The following is an 18055-nucleotide window of genomic DNA, read 5'->3' on the forward strand; positions in this document are numbered from 1 at the left end:
TGTGTGTAAATTACTGTTCATGATCATTTGAAAACAAATGCCGGTGTCGGACAGACACAAACACACCGAACACACAGAGCTGATTTGAGCAGAGCACACACACACACACACATCATGCGCCTTGGTGACCGGACATCTCCTTCATAAAACTAATAAAAGGGGGAGTAATCGGGCAGTTCGATGTGTGTAGAGGTGTGTGTGGTTAATACGTAGCAGCCTGTTCTCTTAAGCTGTTCTGATGAAGGTAAACACAGCGAAGGCGGTGCGTAAAAAGGCACATCTTTACCCGCTGGTGCTTTACTTCTCAGAAGCGGAGTTACACGTCCCGCTGCCTCCTGATGCTGCAGCCATTTCATGAAGTGAAGGAGGTTTTCCTTTTATAAAACAGCTGCGGGGCAGCAGATACCGTGAGAGTCCCGGACATGAATTCATAGATCAAGGCAGACTGGTTTACATACTCTCCTGTTTTGCAAATCCGGTGCTTAAACAAATAGCTCTACACCCCTGGCCGACATGTCCTTAAAATGAAGTCCGAGTTTGAAATATATCTCAAATAATGTATGCACTGCCATTTCCCCACATAAACATAACAGTCTGCAATTAAACAGTTGTCTCCTGTGCGCTCCTCTTCCTACTTGGCGCACCGGTAACTTTCTCGTGCGCACGAGAGGCTGAGACCAGGCTGAGGCTCTATACAGGATCCGCCGAATCCCTCGGAACATCATAAAAGCCATTTTTAACAGTTTTCTAGTGAAAGTTTAACCAGGCTATATTTGGATGAAATAATATGACAGGTGCAAAAATTAAACACTTTTTGAAAAAAATATTATGATAAAATATTTTTATATATTTATAATTCTGCAAATATTACGATAAACTCACAGCTATTTTGGGGCCCGGCAGTAACACGTGATCTTGGGAACCCCTGATCTACATTAAAACCCTCAGAGGCCTCTCAGCAAAGCCATAAAACAGATCCTAAAATGGCATTAACAAATCTGCATCCTTTATAAGCATTACAACACTGTCTGCAGCTGCTATAACTAAACCAAGGTATTCTCATATAACTATAAAAGGCAGATGGAGAGCACAGACCTCCTAAGCCAAATATCGTATCTCGCAAAAATTGAGTAACCCTATGATTCGGATTCACTCCAGAACTATTGGCTACTTCCTTGGCTAAAGCTCGATCCCTCCAACAAGTTTAACTACAATCTTGCAAGTAGTTTTTCCGTAAACCTAGTAAGAAACAGACAAACTCACCTAAGTGAAAACAAAACCTCCTTGGCGGAAACACAACTCAATGTTTCAAACAATATTGATCCACAACAGACTGAAAAGATAGAAGCAGTGAGAATCAGGCGCATCGAATTATTGTCAGTTGGGAATATAACTTATTTTTAATCCTCGATAAGTGAGACATAACCAGCAGATAAATCCAGTTTTCCACAGTACCAATGTGGGCCTTTGAAAGAAAGTCAGGCTTATTAGCTCATATCACTGCCTTTGATGTTGGATGGGATGTGAGAGGGAAAGACATGTAAACTCTTTGGTGAGATTTTCTGTAAGAAGCAGAGCCAAAATGGCCAAGTGTTTATTTCTTCTGACCGGGCGATACATGTGGTGTTCAGAGAGGAGAAAGAGGGAAGTGAGCTACTGTTGTGGAGTCAGCAGCAGTGAGAGTCATGTTGGCAGGGAAAGACTGTTTCTATCATTCTCCATTTTGATTTCAGAGTGACGGCTACAGTCTGAACTGTGCGTGTGTTTGTGAGATGACTCTGATATGGACGTCTGTTCTTTTGGACGGCACCAAGATTAAAGTTCTGAACCTATCAACAGAACGACTATAAACACCTGAGGGCCAAAATAAAAACAGGAGTGTGATTCCCTTACCAAATGTTTTAAAGGAAATGTTTACGTGGTTACTATATACGAGTCATCAGTTTGTACTTCTGCATTGTAAGCACAAGCCTTTTTCAGTGAAAATAAAGCCAAGACCTTCACGATTTGGGAAATGTGAGACGTGTATAGTAAGGACACAGCACTTTATATTGATTTCTTTCAACGCTCTTCAAATTACCCATTTAACAAGATGGTCACGGTTATGACTTCGTGGTCTTCTTGGTACACCTTTAAGTGATTGTCTTGGATTGTGCTCATGTTACAACATTCCCAGAACAGTGCATTTCTTTGACCTGGGTCAAAAAACAATACAGGCTTTTAATAAAACAACAAGCTGACCCACTTCAGGAACACCTTAGTGGCGGAAATACTGACGACAAACACAAATATGGTTAAAAGCATTTACTCTCACTGCCCAGCAATGAACATGTTGGTGCTACAAACTGAATGCTTAATGTTTCTTGGCAAATTAATAATGGTTTGTTTTGAATACACGTGCAACTGTAATGCTTAGTGCAACTAAAACTGCAAACACAGCAGAATAATTTCCTAATTTGGGATAAATAAAAGACTGCAACTCCTCACTGAAGTAAATTGGCAACATGTAGAAACAGAATGAATGTGGCTTATGATAAATCAGACGACTGATCATGCTGCACTACTGGCATTCATCAGTCGAATCCAGACTGTGTAGTCAAGCAAGGGTGACGCCACAGTAAAGGAGCTGCATCTGATATGAACACAGTGGCAGCATCACGCTCCAACGGTTCAGTGGCCACATAGACAAAAGATACACATAAGAAATAAGGCTTCAGTTTCTCTCCCTTGTTTAGTGACGCTGCAACTCTGTTCGGCCTGCATCAGTTAAGAGCTGCGTCAGTGCACCTGCTGCCTGTCAATAATCCATTTTCTCTGAATGAATCTGACATGGCCTTCCTGTGATCATTGAGAGTGGAAACTAGCATTAGGCGTGTTCAGAGGTTTCTGTGTGTAATGACAGGAGAAATCCCAGGTTTCCAGTCCAACAAGCGCTGCATTCTTGTGTAATAGCCCTACTCTACTACTGCCGAGTAAATCAGATCAGAGAGGTTTAGAGGTGGCTGGCTAGGACACCCTGGATCAGCCCGGTCGGAGTAGGGTTAGTCTGCTCAGCCGTCATGTGACCGGCATCATAAACTGACCCCGACAACCTCCATACAGGCTGAGACGGCAGCCGGACGATTAGACCGCTGGATTCCCTGAAGTCACGCGAAAGGGCGTGCTGATAACTGGATCAAAGTCCGAAATGCCTTTTTTTAAATGTGTGTTTACATATGACGTGTTGGTTCAGGATAGTTGGGACAAGGACACGTTGTGTAAGGTGAATGACCGTAAAGCTACCAAATTGCTTATTTGTTTTTGCAATAATAGTACAAACAGTATGTCCAGTTTTACAGGTTACTTTATCAGGAATTTGGCAAATAAACTTACATGGATATGAATTATAAATGCCAGAAGATGCCTCTACAGTAAAGGGGCTGACATAATGGAAAGAGATGGGTTGCAAGATGGACTGAAGATTGCGAAACTGTGGCTGCAAAGAGAGAGGAAATTAAAGCTTGGATGTAAGGACATCCTTTTACACAAAGTGAATGTAAACAGTCCTAAACGCACTAGGGGCCTTTTATCTCTGCTCGCTCACCGTAAAAATCTAACAAGGCCTGGAGGAACCAACGCACACACGCACAGGCAACTGCAAGATAAACTCCCCAAAGGCAGCATGGGAAAGAAAAACAAGGGTGCAGAGCAAGAAACCACAATTTCCCTGCATGGCTTCACCCTGAGGACTTTGTAATGTGTGATGTGACGTAAAGTGACCAACAGGTGTCGTCTCGCTGCAGAAACATTGAGCAACATCTACATCTACAAACATCCAGTTCATATTATGTTTTAGACAAACTGTGGCTCTGTGTGTGGGAAATTAAAATGGATGCCCATGATGTGCCTTTAGTCGCTGCTGCTGCTGCTTACAGGCCCAAGCCTTCACACTGACTCAACTCCTTCTTTATCTCGTTATCTCGGGCTGACCTGCACACACACTGCTGGTTGATAATCAACAGAGGGTGAACGAAGCGGGCAGGTGGCTGTTTTTCCCTCATGCAGTTAATGGCAAACACACTCTGGTTTCCATGCTTCACCAACAGCAGATAACGGTTTTGCTCAACCTGCACCGTGTCTGCCTGCCATATGGCTGCATACACTCACTGGACGAGAAGAAGGAGAGCGGCGTCACATCTCAGCAGGGTGAGCAAAGGAGGCCAAACAAATAACACAAGAGGGGACGTGGCGTACCTCTTTTTTTAGGGATCTCCTGCAGGGGGATGGTGTCCCCGCCCCCGTCGTAGGGCAAATAGGGGTCGGCCCCCACGTCCTCCTCCTCCATGTTGACAGCTGAGACGAGGCTAGGCTAAGCTAAGCTAGGCTTCACTACGCACTGTGTGTAAGTCGCTGCTGCCGCCGCTGCCATGTTTACCAGAGGAAGACAAGCGGGGCTGTGTGTGTGTTTGAGTCGAACAGTGTGTGTGTCCTCTCTCCCTCCCCCTCCCTGTTCTCTCTCGCTCTCCCTCCACTGCAGCAGCTGACTGTTAGAGCTGATGATGTCATCACACTCACACACACTAGGGAAAGACGAGCACACAAGGCCGGTCCTGCTTGGTTACTAGGGGAGATCAGTGAGCCCTGCCTGAATGGGAGAGTCCATTGTGCCAGGTCACAGGGGTGACTGTGTTTCAAGGCGAGCTCTAAAGATGGAGGCTTCCATTGTGAGCAAGTGCAGGGAGGTTTACATTAAAGGTCCCATGTCATGCTTTTCTGGTTATTACCCGTCCCCTTGTGTGTTATGAATGTTTTTATGCATGTAAACGGTCTGCAAAGTCACAAACCCTCAAAGTACACCCTGTAGCGAGTAAAACTCTAACACAGAAAAGACCCGTCTATGCTGCCCCAGAACGCCTCGTTGGAGATTTCTCTTTTTCCATATGTTTCTTCCAGGAACCGCATGACGTCATGCGGTTCCTGGAACCAAAATGGACCAATCCGCGGAGCTCCTCCCACACCAGGACCTTTAGCGTAATGTTCAACTAAGGGACTCCCATTGACTTGCATAGAGCTCCCCGGTTGGTAATAGACGAGTTGGGATGGCGGAGAAATGCTCTCCGCAGACCCATTCTCACAGCGTTTATAAACCTTTTTCTTTCTCAATATCAAGCCACACTTATTGTTTTTACTTCGGCTGTGAGTGTTTGTGTGTGCTCAGGATGAGTTTCACGCTGTATCGCCGACCCGGAAACCACACCAGTAAGCCAGCTCACTGAGCAGTGAGCCTCGCAACGTCCCGACCAATCAGAGCACACTGGGCTCACGGGGGGGCGGGCAGGAGCTCCAACAAGCCGTTTAGGACAGAGAGTGAATACCTGGTGAATACACATACTTTGCAGAGATGCTGTATGAGAAACCAATGTGATTTTGGAAAATTGCACAATATAAATCTATTCTAGTAGACCTCAACAGTGGAATTATGATCCGTAGAAATGGCCATGACATGGGACCTTTAAGTAAGGAGTAATAGAGTGCTACAGGAACGAGTCCTAAAACCAGGAAAAGGGTTAGCATTTCCGTCAATTAATAATTGTAATGGGTTTTTTGTGTTAGATGCCAGAATTAATCTTTATTTTGAGATTCTCACATTTCGTTCCACTATATAACCCTGACAGTATCCCCTCCAATTGTACATTTTAAACTTTTCAATCTCTTAAAAGCAGGTAGTTGCTAACAATTGGCTAAATTAGACGACAGAGGTTATTGGGGATATTAAGCGGCATCATGCCAAACACAGCAACTCAGCTACTCACTAGTCCGCTTTCAAAGCCTAAGCAAAAAAGTTCAAATTGAGTTGGCTCCATTCACAAAAATGTGAATTCTTTGTCTCATGACATAAAACTGAATATGTTTAAGTATCAGAAGGACCACAAAAACACTTATTTTTCAAAATTGTCTGACATGTTGTAGATTAAATGATTGAATGACAGAAAATAAGTTATATTAAGGGATGCGTTGATGTGCTCCACTGTAGGCCAGCTTATAAATACTATTTATATAAAAAAAATGTGGAATGGGTCATCTGTAGTTACAGCCCTAACTCATTAATGTAATAAACGTATTATGCCAATACAAAATAATCACATGGCCTATTCATAGCTTTAATGAAAGAATGCTTTGTGAGTGCAAAGAGAAATAAATACATTTAAGTCAATCTGTGTTTTTGCCATTCTGCCTTGTAATTTTAGGTTGTTTTTGACTGCTGCTTTGCTTTGGTATGCAAAGAGGAAACGGATGTTAAGGAAACTGTAAGTGTGACTGCGGCAAGAAAAAAGAAAAGTTGATCTTAAGACACTGTTGCTTAACCTTCCTCTCCTGTGTTCACGCTACAGGAAGGATATGAAACATTCGTACAATCAAAAAGCGATCTCACGGTCACTATTTCAACACAGAAGGCGTTTTGTAAACTCGATGTGATTATATGAAACAATGCAGCTTAAATCAGTTTTAACAATTCCCAGGCCTCACCAATGGGACCCTGGCATTTCACACACTGTGACTTTGTTTCCATTATGATATAAAACCACAAACAGCCTGTGATTGGTTAGACCTCCACGCTGCCTTACCTTTAAGTAGGGCTCCTGTTGCTAGGCGATTACAAAGGTGGTGTCAACCATAATATGTCACCTCGCTGCTCAACAAGAAGTCCCAGTCAGGATGTCAAATTAGAAAAATCATGAAGTTTGAAAACAGAAATCTCAGTAATCCAGTGAAAAGAAAACCAGATAAATCTGTTTCAGTTCAGTTACACACATCCCCCAAAGCATGGCTCCATGTATCTCCTCAATTCTTCAAAGAGAACAAAAAGTGTCAGGACCTCAGAGTGAGACGGCCCCCGGGGGTTTTACAAAGCTAACCAAGGCACCCGTCCCTTCAATACTACATATAAATAGCTCAGGGAGGCACAGCAGCTTCAAGGAAGAGCATTCATCCAGAGATTTCTTGAAACACTAGCTCGGACCGGCTGGCAGCCAAACTGCTTCATGGGAATGTCGGTGAGCGTATGGGAGTCACACAGCTCTGACGCGAGGGGGGGTGGAGTCAAGGCAAATACAGTAGTGTGGTGCAAAGAATGTAAAAACAAGACTGGAAGTTAATGATTGTTAGTCTTCGGTACAACCTGGCCATTAAGATTGTAGCTTCTGCAGTTATTGAAAGAAAGCTGTGTTGTTGCACTGAAGCTCACTCTGCACTAGCAGCAGCAGTGACAGTATAAATGGAGGCAGGTTAGGGTTACCCCATGCTTTCACCTTCCACATAATCCACTGCCCAGAGGTCCAGTTTCAGAGCAGAAGAATGAGAAGCTAATCACCAGGAAGAGACATGGGGACACTAGATGAAAGCCAATCCCCATAAAGTACATAAAAACAACCCCTACTACCTCTGTAAGTACATTGATAGGATACAAAATAAAAAAAATCTGAATTATTAAGGAGCTATTCCAAAAAGATAATCTGCAAGTAACAAGAAATGTCAATACTTGGAAACAGTGTCCCTATAGATGGTTTTATGTGCCTTTCTTTGAGGTTTATAGCGACTTTCCAACTGAATGTTGAGCTTTTACATGGAGAAGAATGATCATGTTTTAAGCTTCTGAGCATTAGATATTCACTTTAACAGAACTGTAACTTTCTTGTGCAACAGTACAACATGACTTGAAATGGAGATCTACAACAGAGCATGTCTTACTACAACCTTATCAGTGCAGAACTGAAAGGAAGAGCTGTAACCAGACAAAAAAGGGAGATGGCAGATAGTCAAATATGTGGCATGGGAAACATCTGTTCTCTGCAAGCAACACGTCTCATTCAGTATCACCACAACCTACCAAACATGTGTGGGATTTTGTCTTTATCGTTGTGTCTTTAAACTGACCCAAATGAATGCAGTTAATCTAAAATATTCAATTCAAAAAGACAGATTATAAAGTTTTATCAGAACCTAGGACCTTTATCTCATGCATAAACACATTTGCTATCATTCTTTTGTGTTCATAGAGCACAAGGATTTCCCACAAAATCCAACCAGCAAATTCGCAAATGTGTTCGCTTTTGGAGAGCCAAACTCAGCAGACAAGATCTGACACAACCCACTCAGCATGTGCGCTGGTTTGATCAGCTGCAAGTCAAAACTACAGAGATGGAATCAGCATATTTAGTCAGACGAGGAAGAGAAAACAGGATGCAGCAGATCGGATGTCGATTGGTCACAAGATAATAGCCGCTTTCACACCAAGTACTCTGCCGTACTTAGTTCCCAGCACTTAGTACAACCCATGGAACTAAGAGCAGATCGCGTTCACACCGGAATAAGTTCCCTGAGGGAATATTACGCAAATGAAGCCGCTGACGTCACTTCTTCTGCTTTGGGTTTACTGGCAGGCCGCAAACCACTTCACGGCGTCTACTGCCACCCGAAGTTCTCGGCCGGAAGTCCCCGGAGTTGGGGACTGGCTTCAGTAGAAGCTGCTGGGACTCCCAGCAGCTTCTACTGAAGCCTTCAGAGTAAATCGCCAGAACGCCGACACCTCCTCATCTCCACCGCTCCCATGTTTTTTTTTGTGTTGCCAGCAAATACAATGGCGGCTTTAAAAAACTTTTCCCAGTTTGACGGGGCGTGGTTTGCAATTCGGCCAGCCAATCAGAAATTGGAAGTTTTTTCTCCCCAGAAACCACCTCTCTAGCAGGCACTAAAAAGGGGGTAAAAGTTCTCATGAACTAAGTTCTCTTTTTGGTGAGAACGTAAAATCCCAGGAACTATCGGAACTAAACGGGAAAAGTACTCCGGTGTGAAAGCGCCTATAGATACCGGTCAGAGTGCAGCTGAGCTTCTGAATGAATGAGTGGTTGCACAGGAATGACAGGTATGACCTGACCAATCGTTTAGCATTGGCAGCCACACAGGCAGTAGCAGATCTCTTGTTTAGCGAGTGGAGAACCGGTTCATAAATAGTTTAATACCTTGGAATTGTATGCCTCCAAGGTTAGGAATTGCCGGCATATTTCTCATACAGTTGCACTTTGTATCTACTCTGCTGGAAACTTGCAAACAAAAGAAGAAGTATACCTACTTTTTAAACAAGCTAAATTCACACCTGTCAAACTTGTTCACCTTGCTTTACCTTTTCTACATCTAGCCAGGAGATGACGTATTTATGAACACAAAAAGCAAATAGGGGCCTGCCACGTAATGTGTTATTACTCACACACACCTTTACCACCGACAGGAAAGACCAATCCACGTAAGCAACAAGTCAAAAGCAAGGTAGGAATAACGAGCGAGGCCAAAGCACACAAAAAGTGGCAGCAAGACCACAAAACAAACAGCAGGGAAGAAAGGATATTAAAAAAAGGTGGCAAGGTCAAGATAGTGGACAAAGGACAATTAAAAGGATGCAAACTCATAATAAAAACCATGTAAAGTCAAGTTTGGTACAAAAACAGTTAGAGTTATGTAGTTCGGGACAAAACTACATCAAGACAAGACAGAAAACGACTTGAAATAATAAGAACAACTGCAGTCCTTCGAGAGCCTTACAGATGGTTATAAAGGAATTCATGAATTTATGTTTAGCTGGTAAAGTAATATGCAAAATGATTTGTATATCCAATAAAAAAAGTTAGTGAGGGCCTTAAGAAATTGTGAAATAATCTACTTAATAATCAGGTTTTTCTTAATGGGAAAACAAATGCTTTCATTTAGCATTTGTAATTCGTCGCTCCTCCATTTAATTTTTGTATTACTTTTGGGATGGACACTAAATCTTAGAAGTTATTGAGAACAAAACCGCAAAAAGTGCTCATGAAGACTATGAGATTTGCTTGAAATGTCTAAATAAGTTAGTTGTTAGATTACAAAGAAGTTGCTTCGGCTGTCTATAACTATTTGCATATCAATGAATAGTTTTATTACCATTTGTGAGGCTGCTTCAGGCCCAATGGGAGGATAATGGCGGTGGAAGGTGGGTGAAGCAAGACGAGATGTGGAGCAGCTGATAGGTGTGGATCATGGAGATGGGGGGGGGGGGGGGCTGATGGTAGAGCGAGTGCGCCAGCAACACACGAGCGAACACACACTTGATGCGTCTCGACACGAGCAGTGGGCTAACTCATGACAAAAGCAGCGACCTGTGTGCTTACTCAGGAGAAAAAAATAAATAATAACTTGATTCTAGACTCGAAGACGCAGCGCAAAGAATTCAAGAATCTGATTGGATGGTGAGGGTTCGTCAAAGACTGGGTCATGGAGGGGAATCAAGAGAGGGGAGGCATTTCCGTTCTCCCTACCTGGGGAGGCCGCGTCCCCATCCAGCAGGTTGTCGTCCTCGGTGGTGTGGAAGTCCATGACGGCGCCGGCTCCATCCAGCAGCTCCTCGTCGCTGCTGGCGCTGGCGATGCTGTTGTAGCTGTTCCTGCAGTAGCCTCTGTGGTACAGCTGCTCCGACTCCATTTAGCAACGCGCCGGTGCCCTGGGTTATAAGGAGGGAGGGAGGGAGGGGGAGGAGGAGATACACCGTGTTGTGATGATGCGAGATTATTGAGTCTACAAGGTGGAGTGGGACGGTCACAGATGAGAAGGGCGGGTTGTTAACGTGCAGACAGAATCACAGATGGACACTCGGGGATGCTGTGATGGAGAGGTTATAGTCATACACACATTTAGTGAAGAAGAAATCCACTTTATAGCTTAAACAAACACAGCCGGTATCTAGAGCTTGTTCCAAGTAAACGGAGAATCACCTTGTTGAATTATGTGAAACATCACATTTCTGTGGATGTATTAGGAAGATGAGGAAACAGGTGTCTTTTCTAGGAAACCAAAACATACATGAGATGTGCCCGCAAAGTCACAAACGGCTCCATAAACTTCACAGACAATTTAGACCTTCTTCCATCTTTCAGTGAAACATATGAATGACTTTTCTACATTTTCTAAGGTGCAGATAACCTTGAGGGATCCGAGACAGTCTGACAGAAACACTGTAACTGCTGGAGCGCACCGTGATGGAAGATTAAGTAAAACAAAAAGGGAATGAGATGTGGACGGAAAGAGATGGAGGCGATACAGGACATTTATAAAGATGAAGGCTGTCAGAGATGAGGTTCAATGGAATCTTATAGCTGACGTAAAAATGTATCTCACCTATGAGATTACCACCATATCCTTATGCAACAAAAAATCCCAAACATATTTTTAAGGTAATAATTACAAAGAAAATGTGAGTGTTGGAATACATTAATTAAAAGTTGTGTAACCTAGAGATGTAAACATATGTCTAGGCTAGTCCACAATTAATATATTTGAACATAAATACATATTTGACTTGGTTTTACAAAAGCTAAGGAGAAGACTAATCTTCTTGTTTATCTATATATAAATGTTGTTTTGCTTTTTTTGTTGTAGTATTTCCTTGTTGATATTTGGCAGTGATTTTAAAAATATTCTGTTCTCTGCCAAGTGGTGTATTTATACTGTACAATAAGAGGAGGATTGCAGTATGGTAACCAGTGTTGGAACCAACGCGTTCCAGTAACGCGTTACTGTAACGCCGTTATTTTTGGCAGTAACTAGTACTCTAACGCATTACTTTTTAAATTCAGTAACTCAGTTACCGTTACTACATGGTGCGTTACTCCGTTACTGCGTTAGTTTTATTATATAGTCAACAGCCAGGCGAACAGAGATGAGAACTGTACTTAAGTACAGTACTTGAGTAAATGTACTTTGATACTTCCTGTTTCACATGCGGAGACGGGCTGTGGGCGTGTTTGTGTTGTTTACTAACAAGACTATCATGGCGGCGGCGGAGCTCAAGTCTAGTTTCTCCACCTGGAGATATTCTCACTATTTCACTTTTGTCGAGCACAAAGAAAAGAACGTTTCTGTTAAATGTATGTTGTGTCTTGGCGGGTCAAAGATCCTATCTACTGCCCAAACCAGTAATTCAAATCTCTTAAAACATCTGCAAAAACAACATGCTGGGACGAAGCTAGTAGCTAAGACCACAGAGACTCAGCCGACGCCACTCCACCTCCACCTAAGCAACAGCGGCTGGATTTTAACCAAAGGACTGTTATCCAGGGAAAAGTCGATAAAGCCATTGCACGGTATGTTGTAGAACACATGCAGGCTATTGCTACAGTGGAGTCACCCGCTTTCAGGGAGCTAGTTAGCATGGTAGCATGTCCGGGCGGCACACGGCATATGGGACGGAAAACTTTTTCCAACTACCTGGAGAAAGAATATACAAAAATGGAAAGCCAGCTAATATCGATGCAATCCAGATTGCATATAATGCATGTCAAGTTGATCAACAGATTGTATTATTCTCCAATGCAATAACAGTACTGAAATGAAGGCTATAAGGGCATTAATGGGAGCCCTTTTTCCAAGTAACGAAAACGTTTCACAGTAACGCATTACTTTTGGGTGTAAGTAACTAGTAAAGTAACTGAGTTACTTTTGACATGAAGTAACTAGTAATGGTAACTAGTTACTGGTTTTCAGTAACTAGCACAACACTGATGATAACACAACTGCTGGCCTAGAGAGAGCAGAGCAGCAGAGACACACAGCATGTCACCTCGCCCCCCAGTGGAGGAGGGGGAAACTACACCACGAAATGTGAGCACAAACGGGACAGATGTGACCTAAAATGATCCTCACTAAACAGAGCGATGAGAGTGAAAATGAGAAGATAACCTGAATATATTCATAGGGATATTAGCCTCAAGGCATGAGGGGTCACTATGTAATAAAGGAAAGGAGAAGAAGAGAGTTCAGGATAGACTGATTTCCACTACTTTTTACAGTCCAGAGACGACTCCATATTCCTCTATACCTGTTAAAAAAAGGCCTCATTGATTTCCAAGCTGCCTTCATAGCAACCTGAATGGCTTCAACTTTCTATTTCATTTTGATTCTTCTCTCATGCGGTGGTGTTTTGAAACATACAGCAAAGGTCACATGATGATCACAACGTGAAGAAAATGAAAACGTTGAAGATGTGATACAATGTGAAAACCATGACAAAACAGAAAGTGAATGCCAAATCAAAAGAAGGTCAACTGTATCTCAACAAGAAGTGAATTCAATCTTTGACTGTTCAGAGCATTTAGCGCCCAACCCTTTCCTTTAGTCTCTCTTATCACAATTAAATCCAGACACTTTGTTATAATAGTAGTAATACAAAATGGCACAAGCTATCCTGAACAAACGGATTCTGCAAGCACCAGTGAAACTAAAGACCACTAATCCTCTGTATAATGTGAGGTAAAGAGGGAAGAGAAACCTCCCCTGCGCCAACACTCACTCACCATGACACGGGATTTCCATTTTAGCTTTATCGAATCAGTGTGTTCAGGAAATTCAATTCAGCTTGAGTCAAACTCGAGGCTTAGATCATTTAGCTCATGTGGTGCGGTTTCTGTTGCTCTTTGACTTCTCGTTATACTGTAGAATCGTCCTGATTTGGCCCAGAACAAAGGATTGAAACAAGCAAAGCATTGATCGGTCGGCCTCTTATCGAAACTAAACAATGAGTCTCATATCTGCTATTTGCAAATATCAACACGCATAATGTTTGAACGCCCCACACAGCGGGATGGACAGAAACTGACCCTTTTCTCCTGGGACAAGAGATAAAGTAGATCAAGTTGATAACATGGATTTAATTTTCAATTGGATTTGATTTAAACCTGGAGCACTTTGATTTTGAGGTTTGTTAGAGCAAAGTTGAGTAAAGCATCTGTAACTTATAACTTTAATAGTCAATGTTTTATTAGCAACAAACGATTTAATTTGACAAAGAAAGATGTATCTGTATACTGTCAATTATATTTCTTAATTATATTGGAATCAGGGCATCTCTAATTGAAAATAAGCTTTGTGGTTTAGTTTGATCCCAAAGGAATGAAAATGCTAACCAGGACACATTAGAGTGAGATCATAAAACACATGTTAATAGCTTGAAATGACCTTTTTAAAACAGACAGTTGGGACTGAACTGAACATCTCAAGCTGAGCCTCATGTCTTTTATACGTTTCATTTGCAGAACATTGTTCATGTCTCTCTTCTTTTGTAACAGTGATCAAAACAGTAATCATGCCAGGGAGACGACAGTGTGTTGCTTACTGAGGGGGCTACTATCCTACGTGTCAGATTTCATGTTGCCGTTTGAGGACGTGGATCATCTAAAGAGAAGGCGGAGGGAGTGTGTGTGTGTGTGTGTGTGTGTGGAGGTCGATAACAACAGCAAGGGAACAAAATGCTGCAGGGTCTGCCGATGTTACACAATTTAGTTGAGCAGCGAGGGCCGTTATCTTCCTCCGGCTGGTCACTATGGAGGTGTTGCCCAGGCTACTGTTGCTGGGATGTGACTCAGCAGTTTTCCCTCCCTCTATCTAACCGACCGGCTCACACCTCCCCCAGACGATGAGTTGACACACATCCTTCAAACGGCAGCCAGAGATCAATATATGGATCGCTGTGTAGCTAAACATCCATCACGCAGCATGGACTCCTCAATAATAATAATAAACAATTAAAGTTTGTTAGCTCTAATTTCTTCATATTTTAAATTTGACAGATAGTCTTCAGATATACGTTTTTCTCTGTCAATATGAATATATTTTAGTTCTGTTTTAGTTTCTATTTTGAGATGTTTGTGTGTTTATTTTTTGCTCTATTTCATTCTAACATTATTTATTTTCTTACATAGTCCTGGCGAAAGAATGTCCCCCCAAGTTGGGATCAATAAAGTTAATCGTATCTTATCTTAACATGCAGCACTAGCTAACTGCCGAGGTCAATTAGAGAAAATACTACGCAGGACAAAAACCAAATATTATGTTGAAGTTGTATTTACAGCTTTAAGTGGATTTACATCATAATTAACATATCATCTTTTATTTTTCCAAATCATTAAGTTTGCATTATGTTAACCTGCAACTAATTTAAATTAAATACCTTTGAATTATACGTCTTAAGGTAAAAACAATTCGTGAAAAAAAGGATTCGACAGGCCGGATTGAAGATAAAGGAAGTTCCAACGTTTACAAAATGAATTCTTTAAGATGAATAATACATGCTCTTTCTGGCCTGCTTCGAAATAAAAACAAAATGCAGCCATTCAAGAAATCCTTTAGAGTGTGTGTCTTGGTTTGTGTGTGTGTGTGTGTGTGTGTGTGTGTGTGTGTGTGTGTGTGTGTGTGTGTGTGTGTGTGTGTGTGTGTGTGTGTGTGTGTGTGTGTGTGTGTGTGTGTGTGTGTGTGTGTGTGTGATCAATGAGGCGTTTTCAGCTATCAATTTGATCCAGCCTCCACCAGTCTGAGCACATTATATCACTTAGGAGACAGCAGTGGATGCATCCTAGAATAATAATAAGGAGTCTGATTCAAATCTAACAGACTAGTGAACATACCTAATTTAGGGGTGAAAAATGACCGGATGTGCATTAAGGAATCTCATTGTGCTTCAATTGCATGATACTAACCATTTTGTGAGAACTTTTAAAAATAAATGTTGTTATGAGGATGTTAATTTAAGTCTGATATTTTAAATATAAGATTCAAATGAAGTTGCTAAAGTCTGAAATCTGACTTTCTACTTAAAGGTCATTAACTACAGGATAACTGTTTAGGAGGGGGGGGGGGGGGGTAAACACTTAACTGGACTCTGTGAATGTAACTCTCTAAGCCGGTCATGTTTAACCAACATGACGGCAACACTCCAGACAGACGTAACACAATCAGGAGCGCTGATTAAACCAACAGCCATAGCAGATTTAATAAGGTGGAGCAGTGCCTTTGGTTTGATCAGTCTTTGATGCTGGCTGGAAAGAGAAGGACTCTACAATGAGAGGAGGGTCCGTCAATCATAAATTGAATACCTTAGAAGGGATGGAGCGAAGAAGTAACAGCGCGAAAACATTAACTCCGGGTTATGTTTAACATTACCCTACTTTGGTGTGAAGTATATCTTGTCGACATGTGTTAGTGAATGGGGCTGTGGGAAATGGAATAAAATGAATATCAAGCGGTAATGTAAATAATCTTTTCACAGAAGGAGGTTACAAATAGTCTTAAATATACATGTTTTTAGTTCATTGTAAAAGTTATTCAACAAGCAAAAACTCAAACAATTATGCCGATGCCAGCTCCTAAAATGTGTGTTTCCTTCCTTTCGCTGTTTTATATTATTATTATTACTACATGTCACTTGTTAGACACTTTTATCCAAAGCGACTTACATACATTCAGTACTATGGACAATCCCCACAGGAGCAATTTGGGGTGAAGTGTCTTGCCCAGGGAAACAACACTGCAGTGGGACTCGAACTTGCTATCCTCTGATTCGAAGATCAGCGCACTAACCCACTGAGCACTAACCCACTGAGCACTAACCCACTGAGCCATAGCCATAGCCTTATATCATTGTGAGATGAAAATCTCTCAGGTTTGGACTTTTGATTAGACTAAATAAGCCTTGATGTGACATGATGTAGGCTTCTGGAACATGTATTTGAGCATTTTTCCTTTTTTTCTCACATTTAACTAACCAAGAAATTGTAATTTAATTTAAAAAAAATGTGCATTTCAGTTTCTCGCTAACAAAGTGATGTCTTTAACTGTTTTGCAAGTCCAAAATCCAAATATATTGTATTACATATTATAAATAACAGAGAAAGAACGTAATCTCTATATTTCAGAAGCATTTTCTGACACTTTAACAATGATGTGTAATACAATTAACTAGCAATAAATTCCTCATAATCGACCAATCATTTAGTCGACTAGAACTCACGGTTCTAAATTACAGCGTTTGTTATCAAGCCCAACTTTTCACACTCTAAAGAAGCGCTCACACTGAATTACAAGCTACATTCAGCTACATGCTGTACTGAGGGAAAAGCGTGGATGATTTCAGCAAATGCTCAGCCGAAAGCAGTGCATGCATTAACGTAACATCTGCATTTCATGGTGAAATAACCGGGGGAAAGCACATGAAGATGGGACGGTTTTCATGCAGTCGATGAATTGTGAAACTTCAGCGTCACTTAGCAAACAGCCGAGGGCCTTACACCACAGAAAGCGTCATTTTCTGCACAAAATACATTCGTTAAGCGAATTTGCAGATAATTCACACAAGCTAGACAACGAGCTAACATCCATACTCAGCGGTATGAGTATGGATGGATGGCCTCGGATGGTGAAACACACTCACAGACCTCCTTTCCTTAAATTAACATACCGTCATTACCGCTGATAAACACAGACAGCCACCTACCTTCCTGTTGCCTCAATTCCAGCTCCACAATGCATCCTCTTTCCCTGCAGTTGAAACGGGGATTTGTGTTTGCTACACGAGTGGATTTGACATTCTCCTCATCATCATGGTGTTTTCTTTTTTCAGTCCCATTCCTGTGTCAGTGACGTTCACTTCCTGTTTCCCAGCCTTACAGCAGAAACCACCCACAGTCTGTGTGATGTTCGAACAGGCAGGGAGGAGAGAATGGGATCAATAATTCATCCAGTGCAAATCAAACGGGATAATACACAGTGGAGGCAGAACATACAAATGACAAATGGTGTTGTGTAGTTATGCATCGCCAGAGAAGGCACTTAGAGATTTAACTTGTGTAAAAGGGCCAATACCACACTGTAGAAAACTCTGAAATACAAAGTAATGTGATATTTCATAGACTATCTACTCAATGAATCTGAAGAACAATGACGTAATAAGGATACTTAGAAAGCGCAGTTACAATAATTTATTTTATGGCATTTTTTGTTATTAAATATGAAGGAATTTGACTGTGAATATATTAATCCATAATGATTCAAGCATTTTTTTAAAGGAGAGAGTATTGCATTTTTCTTATGTAAACAGGATTGGTTACAAGTTTAAATACAATTTAAAAAATGTGGATTTTCACACTTTATATAAGATTTATAAGATAATTGGTCGTTCTCAGCAAAACCAGGAGCCACTTTAACAAGTCTTCCGGGATGGATA

The 18055-nt window shown here is 41.6% G+C and overlaps 1 protein-coding gene across 1 annotated transcript in view; it reads right to left on the minus strand.

The window, feature by feature from the left end:
- The window catches only part of clcn3 (chloride channel 3), a 36006-nt gene extending 18477 nt beyond the window's left edge, over positions 1 to 17529 (minus strand). Inside the window, 2 exon segments of the mRNA XM_034230375.1 lie at positions 10326 to 10507; positions 17327 to 17529. Of these exon segments, the coding sequence (XP_034086266.1) occupies positions 10326 to 10488 (163 nt within the window). The 5' untranslated portion in view covers positions 10489 to 10507; positions 17327 to 17529.
- Positions 17530 to 18055: the final 526 nt, after the last annotated feature.

Source organism: Gymnodraco acuticeps, unplaced genomic scaffold, assembly GCF_902827175.1.
Source record: "Gymnodraco acuticeps unplaced genomic scaffold, fGymAcu1.1, whole genome shotgun sequence".
NCBI classification, from domain to species: Eukaryota; Metazoa; Chordata; class Actinopteri; order Perciformes; family Bathydraconidae; genus Gymnodraco; species Gymnodraco acuticeps.